Source organism: Cyprinus carpio, chromosome A8 (genome assembly GCF_018340385.1).
Source record: "Cyprinus carpio isolate SPL01 chromosome A8, ASM1834038v1, whole genome shotgun sequence".
In the NCBI taxonomy this organism is placed as follows: Eukaryota; Metazoa; Chordata; class Actinopteri; order Cypriniformes; family Cyprinidae; genus Cyprinus; species Cyprinus carpio.
The window spans coordinates 826,727-834,640 of NC_056579.1; the positions used below are offsets into that span (position 1 = coordinate 826,727).

The 7,914-nt window shown below is 32.3% G+C and overlaps 1 protein-coding gene across 1 annotated transcript in view; it reads right to left on the minus strand.

Moving 5' to 3' along the window:
- The window catches only part of LOC109065087 (GRAM domain-containing protein 2B), a 9,583-nt gene extending 4,229 nt beyond the window's left edge, over positions 1 to 5,354 (minus strand). Inside the window, exons 1-8 of the mRNA XM_042761514.1 lie at positions 5,129 to 5,354; positions 2,530 to 2,649; positions 2,363 to 2,450; positions 1,136 to 1,205; positions 932 to 1,035; positions 355 to 450; positions 205 to 276; positions 55 to 123 (exon numbers count right to left, since the gene is read on the minus strand). Of these exons, the coding sequence (XP_042617448.1) occupies positions 55 to 123; positions 205 to 276; positions 355 to 450; positions 932 to 1,035; positions 1,136 to 1,205; positions 2,363 to 2,450; positions 2,530 to 2,649; positions 5,129 to 5,244 (735 nt within the window). The 5' untranslated portion in view covers positions 5,245 to 5,354. The remainder of the gene's footprint in view (positions 1 to 54; positions 124 to 204; positions 277 to 354; positions 451 to 931; positions 1,036 to 1,135; positions 1,206 to 2,362; positions 2,451 to 2,529; positions 2,650 to 5,128) is intronic.
- Positions 5,355 to 7,914: the final 2,560 nt, after the last annotated feature.

Below are 7,914 nucleotides of genomic sequence, written 5' to 3' on the forward strand. Positions count from 1 at the left end.
TTGTTATGATCACTGAAGGAATAAAGACAGAAAGTCATTCTGAATCACTCGTACCGCGGGCAGAGACACCGGATGTCCTCTCAGGCTCTGGGATGGGATTTGACTGATCCCAGGACTCTTCTCCTGCAATCAGGCCACATTTATTCATCAGAAACAGCATGATTCAACTCAACTGAATTAAATGTGTGTGACTGAAGAACTTACAACCAGATGAGGGCAAACAGACATCAAAACCTTATAGGTTGTGTCTCGAGACAGAAACGAAACAAACACATGCTGTAAAAACCACAATAACAGCGATTAGAGACACACACGTTTACAAGTTTATTTACATTATAGTGAAACTTCTTTTACCCGCTCGAGTGCTGTAGAAATAACCAGTGCGTTTGGCACCAAGATGGCAGTTTTCGTTTTCTTGATGACTGTTACTGAAGCAACTGGAATCGCAATCTGAACGAGAAACAACATGATGCATATAATTCAAACACACTACTTTTCTATTCAGCATTAAACTGATCAAGAAGTGACAGAAAAGACATTTATAATGCTACAATATAATATAATTTCTGTTTTAAATAAATGCTGTTCTTTTGAACTTTCTATTAATCTGTGAATCCTGAAAAATAAAATGCAGCACGTTTTCTGCAAATCGTGAAAAAATCATGTGACAATGAAGACTGGAGTAATGATGCTGAAAATACAGCTTTGAGCGCAGAAATAAATTACAGTTTAACAGATATTCACATAGAAAAAAATTATTATAAATTGTAATAATATTTCACAATTTTACCGTATTTTTGAACAATAAATGCAGCCTTGGTGCGCAGAAGAGACTTCATTCAGAAACTTTAAACAATCTTACCGACCCCAAACTTATGAACCCCAGGGTATCCGTGTCCAGATTTGTTTTTCAGCAGTTTTCAGGTTTTACCTTAGTGTCTTTTCCGAACACTTTGGAATGGAAACAGATCCAGTTATCGGACACAAACAGCCTTCCTTGGTACAGAATGTCCTTCTGCAGCGCGCATGTGTAACCTGGATGCAGGAAAATACAAGAATAAACCAAAAGCTTCTTTACGTCTTCAATAGTAGTGAAATAATAATCAACAAAACAAATCAAACTGCTCGTACATACTCTGTCTCAGTTGTTCATCTTCACTTATGTCTTTAAAAACTTTGTGGTACTGGATATTAGTGCGCAGAGACTGAAACACAACATGTTGCATATTCAGAGGTGTAGATCACAAATCATATTGCAAATAAAATCTCCTGTTTGTTGTCCATCTGAACTGAGATCTGTGTTCTATACCCTTGAATTCATCTGAATCAACCAGATGCACAATTTAAGAAAAGATTCACATTTTATTAGTTCAACATCCCTCTTTAGAGGAGAGATGCTGGAAAGTGATGGACACACCAGGATTATTATTGTTAAATAAAAGCAAAACTAAAACCATAAAAACAAATTGTCACTTGAAATGAAACAAACCTTGAAAATCAAAAAAAACAAAAACAACAAAAAACAAAAACTTAAACTTATTAAGCCGTGTCATGGACTAAAATAACTAAAACTGAAATAAAAACACATACACGATAAAAATGACTTGCAAATAAAACAAAGAATACTGGAGTATGTTTTACAAGAAAATACTATTTTTAGTTTTTCTACTTCAAAATTTCATATTTAATTCAGTGTGTTACTTTTTCACATTTCTTTGTACTTGCAGAATTTACTAGCAATATATTAGTGAAAATTCAAGATATATTACACACAAAAAGAAGAAATAAATAAAAATGACAAAAACAAAAACAAAATACTAAAAGTGTCGCTAAAATAAAAATTAAAGCAAAAATTATAAAAGTAAAACTAATTCAAAATACACTGTAAAAATGATTTTTCAAAGTTGTAAATAAAACAAAAATTACTGGAGTATGTTTTACAAGAAAATACCATTTTAGTCATTCTACTTTAAAATGTAATGTTTAATTTAATTACTTGCCGTTTCTTTGTAATTATTTGTGAAATGTACTAGCAATTTATGTGTAAATAGTTTCAAAAACATATTTAAAAAAAATATGACAAAAACACATCAAAATACTAAATGTTCAACTAAAAACTAAATTTTTTATAAAAAATAAAAACTAATTCTAATTCACTGTACAAAATAATATTTTTCGAAGTTGTAAATTGGATTACATTTTACACAAAAATACCATTTCAGATTTTCCACGTCAAAAATAAAAATGTTTCTTTGTAATTGTTTGTGAAATATACTTTAATTGCTGAGTGAAAATCCTACACGTTTTTTCAGCGCATTAATAAAAACTCTAATAATATGTGAATGATAGTGAAATCATGCACCTGACAGGACTGTGGCTTCCTGCGTTCACACTTTGATTCGGAGTCACTCTGGACTTGCAGAAGTAGTGATGGATCAAATGTTTTGGATCTGAATCAGGAGACACATCTGGAGTCAGGCTGCTGTGTGAACACGTTGGTTATGGTTAATTCAAACTCTACGAACTGACCTGACGAGGGTTGGTTTTCTTCTCCTCGCAGAGACGTCAGCTTCAGCGTCCAGCGAGATGAAAGTGTCAGGCCTCGTCATCTTGTGTCCTTCCTCCTCGTCTATGATTTCAGCGTACTGACTGTGAAACAGACATATCCATACAAATACATGAATGCATTTCATCAGACGTCAGTTTAAGGTGAATTCACAGGCAAACACCAACAGGATTGAACACAAACATCTCATGTTACCTTGGGGAATACTTCAGTCTGCTCAGAACATCCTCAAAGCCCATAAAACATCTTCTAGAAAAACAACTACAACAAAACTTTTATTATAGCACTTCTAACCATTTCTGAAAGACACTAGTTTAAGCTCACTGCCTGATATCAGAGCTGTGCTGTTTTACCATCTCCACGTCACACGTTATTTAACCTGAGCCGTCTCTTCTAGTTACACCAGAACATTCAAGCTGTGGTTTAGTGTTACTGAAATAAGAGTCTTTCGGCAATCTCATGCAGTATAAATTGCTTCCTAATGATTAACAACTATGAACAACTTATTAACCTTTAAGAAACCCTCACATAACAGAACCAAATAGAACCATATTTTCTAAGTGTAAAGAACACTTTTGCACTATAAAGAACCTTTAGTGGTTCCATGAATGTTCATCAGTGCCAATAAAGCTTTATTTGTAAGAGTGTACAGAGTGAACAGTGGAGTCTGATTCATGAACAAATGACTATCAAACTGATTCACTGCAATGGATCAGTCAAAAAGACTCACAAACAGTCTCAAATTCATAATCTGAATCAATCTAATGACTACAGTGTGAACAGTGGAGTCTGACTCATGAACAAATGACTCTCTAACCGATTCATTGTAATGGATCAGTCAAAAAGACTTGCAAACAGTCTCAAATTCACAATCTGAATCAATCGAATGACTACAGTGTGAACAGTGGAGTCTGACTCATGAACAAATGACTCTCTAACCGATTCCTTGTAATGAATCAGTCAAAAAGACTCACAAACAGTCTCAAATTCACACTCTGAATCAATCTAATGACTACAGTGTGAACAGTGGAGTCTGACTCATGAACAAATGACTCTCTAACCGATTCCTTGTAATGAATCAGTCAAAAAGACTCACAAACAGTCTCAAATTCACAGTCTGAATCAATAATGACGACAGTGTGAACAGTGGAGTCTGACTCATGAACAAATGACTCTCTAACCGATTCCTTGTAATGAATCAGTCAAAAAGACTCACAAACACACTCAAATTCACAGTCTGAATCAATAATGACGACAGTGTGAACAGTGGAGTCTGACTCATGAACAAATGACTCTCTAACCGATTCCTTGTAATGAATCAGTCAAAAAGACTCACAAACAGTCTCAAATTCACACTCTGAATCAATCTAATGACTACAGTGTGAACAGTGGAGTCTGACTCATGAACAAATGACTCTCTAACCGATTCCTTGTAATGAATCAGTCAAAAAGACTCACAAACAGTCTCAAATTCACAATCTGAATCAATCTAATGACTACAGTGTGAACAGTGGAGTCTGATTCATGAACAAATGACTCTCTAACCGATTCATTGAAATGAATCAGTCAAAAAGACTCACAAACAGTCTCAAATTCACAATCTGAATCAATCTAATGACTAGAGTGTGAACAGTGGAGTCTGATTCATGAACAAATGACTCTCTAAACGATTCATTGAAATGAATCAGTCAAAAAGACTCACAAACAGTCTCAAATTCACACACAATCTGAATCAATCTAATGACTACAGTGTGAACAGTGGAGTCTGATTCATGAACAAATGACTCTCTAACCGATTCATTGAAATGAATCAGTCAAAAAGACTCACAAACAGTCTCAAATTCACAATCTGAATCAATCGAATGACTACAGTGTGAACAGTGGAGTCTGACTCATGAACAAATGACTCTCTAACCGATTCATTGTAATGAATCAGTCAAAAAGATTCATGAACAGTCTCTCACTCCCAATATGTTAAACATTAAGGTCCCAAATGGGGGTTTTCGCAATGATTGAAAGAACCATTTTTGATTACCCCGAAGAATCTTTCAGTGATCAGTTCTCAAAATAATATTTTTTTTCTTAGTGTGAAGAACATTTTAATAATCTAAAGAAACCTTTTTTCCTCTATAAGGAATATTAAAGGCAGCATGTATGTTAAAGGTTCTTCGAACCATCAGAGCCAACGAAAAAACCTTATTTTTAAGAGTGTAGATGAAACTGAGGGAAGATTTTGTGACAGTGGTTTGATTTGAATTATGAATCCAGCATTATTTATATATTTGTTGTCACAGACTGGCGGTTCACCATCATGTTTAGCGTTTGCCAAAAAACACAAGACAAAGTCCTTTTGCTCACATAAAGTCAACAAACCATGTGCTCTGTTCCAACATGATATTACACAATATCTGGAAATATGGATATTTTAAAATGAACTTGGATGCACAGCACACAGAATGACATTGTGCTTGATTCATGACAATAAAATGACGATCATGCATTTTGCATTATTCTTGTGAAACCACACACTGACTGAATTGACTGAATGAGGCATGATCTTACCGCAGTAACACACATTCGTTCGTCTGCTGATGTGGAGGAACAGAGCACATCGGTCTCGCTGCATCGTTTCTGCTCCGGCACTGAACCGCGTCCTCAAAAACCAGATGTTTCTCCATCAGGATGACCGTGATCACATGCTTTGGATCCCGTCAGAGTTTCTGAGGCTCTTTGAGGAGCTTCTGACCCACAATCAGCTCCGAGTTAATCAGTGATTTTGCTGTTTTGCTGACGAATGCAGAATTACAGCTAAACAAAAACACACCGAGGTCAACAGTTGATCAAATGCATCTCCAAATATGACTAAATAGATGTAAAATAACATATAGCAAAAGTTTGAAAATAACTACTCATTGTGTGTGTTGCGTGTTGTGTGTTCCTTGTGTTTAAAAAAGGCATTCGACACATTAAAACAGAATATCATATTATCTAAATAACTACATTTTAACTTTTTGGTAGATAGAATGAAATGGATTGAGTCTTATCTTACATCAAGGAAACAGTGTGCACCCAGATTAAAACACATTTATCCTCTTTAAGAGATTTTTCCACAGGGGTTCCTCAGGGGTCGATCCTAGGACCCCTACTTTTCAGTTTGTACTTGCATGACGTTCCAGATGCTTGTCCTATTTTACATGTTCAAATGTACGCAGATGACACTGTGATTTACGTACATGGGAAAAAACAAAAGAACAGGTGGCACAAAAATGATGTAGAAAATTTTAGACTGGCTTACTCAGTGTTGTTTAACATTAAATGTTCAGAAAAGTGCCTGTTTGTATTTTAAAACCAAAAAGAAGAAGAAGGTCTGACCAGATATATTAGACAATGGTGAAAAATTACAAATTGTGCCAGATTTTAAATTATTTTAAACTCTCATTTAACATCTGAAAAACATGTTTTAAAAAAATAGTGTGTGCAGTGACACCTCAACTTAGAAAATGTAACTCTTTAATCTTCTCTCATTTTACCTATTAGCAGGAACATCTACTCTTAGACCTTTATATACCTTATATAAATGTGCTTTAAAAGTATTTGACAAGAGACCTAACATATCATCACTGTTATGTAATTAAAAAGTACAATTTCTTTACTTTTGACAATTGTTTTACAATTGTTGTTTAATTCACAAAATTGTTAACCTTGCACCCTCACTCCTTTCTTCACGTTCTGAAAATATAAGACAAACAAGAGCTTCATCAAGAGGTGATTGTGTTAAGAGCTTCTGATTTTGGTCATTCAGCTTTTTTTGTAGGAGCTGTTAATAATTGGAATAATTTACAAATTAATATTAGACAGACCTGCTTCGAACAGTTTAAGTTTCATTTCAAAATATGGTTAAAGATGAGTCCGGTTTGTGATCACTGAATATTCTTGTGTTGGTTACATAACTTTGGGGGTCTTAATTTCTTTTCTTTTCTTTTTTTCTATTTTAATATTGGGGATATTTTGTAGTAACTTGGATTGTAGTCTAATGTCTGGTATGAGGGCTGCTTTTTCTTTAATGTCCACTCCAAATCATGAAAAGTGAATTATTATTATTATTATTATTATTATTATTACTAAATAAAGAGTTATATAAATACAATTTATGTTTTCCTTCAAAACTAAATTCAAGCATTTAAGCAGAACCAAACAAATTAAAGGTTTTTATGATTATGAGTTCAATCTTGACTGATGTTGTAATGCGCGCTTCTCTACGCCAGGCGTCGCGCTTGCGCAGAAACACGCGTGCGAGTTAACACCAATGATTCTTTCCTGCTGAGTGGCAAAATTAATTTCTAACTGGGAAATATTTTACTTATCAGGACTGATATGAATATGTTTATGTCAGAAAGAAGGAGAGAGTACAATTAAAAAGGTGTTATTACAAATAAAATGTTGATGTGGAACTGCTTTAAAGTGTGTTTATGCAGTGCTGTGATTCTTTATAATAGCAAATGATTTACAGCAAATTAATTATAATAAATAACTTAATAATAATAAATTAATAATAATAAATAATAATTTATATATAATATATAATATTATATATATAATTATATATATATATAGATATATAATATATATATATATATATATATCTATATATATATATATATATATAACATTAAATATAATATTAATACATTTATTTATTATATTTTTATTACAAGTTAAGTAAATTTTAAGTAAATGAAATGAAATGCATTTAAGTAAATTAAAGTTTTTGCTTCTTGGTTATGGAGCTTAAGATGAATCTCCATATATTCCTCATTTTTTAAAGTCCTTTTGGATAAAATCATTTGCTAAATGAATAAATGTAAATGCAAATGTAGATATACTCACCTTCAGCAGTTACTAAATATACATTAAATATATATACTTAGTATATACAAGTATATATTGAGTATACAGTCAAAAATATTAAAATAATTTATTAAAAAAGTACATATACAAATTTTACTTTAAAAGTTTATTTACTTTAAATAAATAAATAAATATGTGTGTGTGTGTGTGTGTGTGTGTGTATAGTATATAGTCAAAAATAATAAAATAATTTATTAAAAAATACAAATACAAACAAATTTTGTACTTTATTATTTACTTTTACATATATACGTATATTATATATATATATATATATATATATATATATAGATATATATATATATTATATATTATATATATAATATATTATAGATTTGACTGCATTCAAAAACTTGTCTTCTGCAGAGCTGCTTTATACTAAATTTGTTTCCTAACTGAATATTTTTTCAACATTGACAGTTATTTTCCTGCACTCAAGA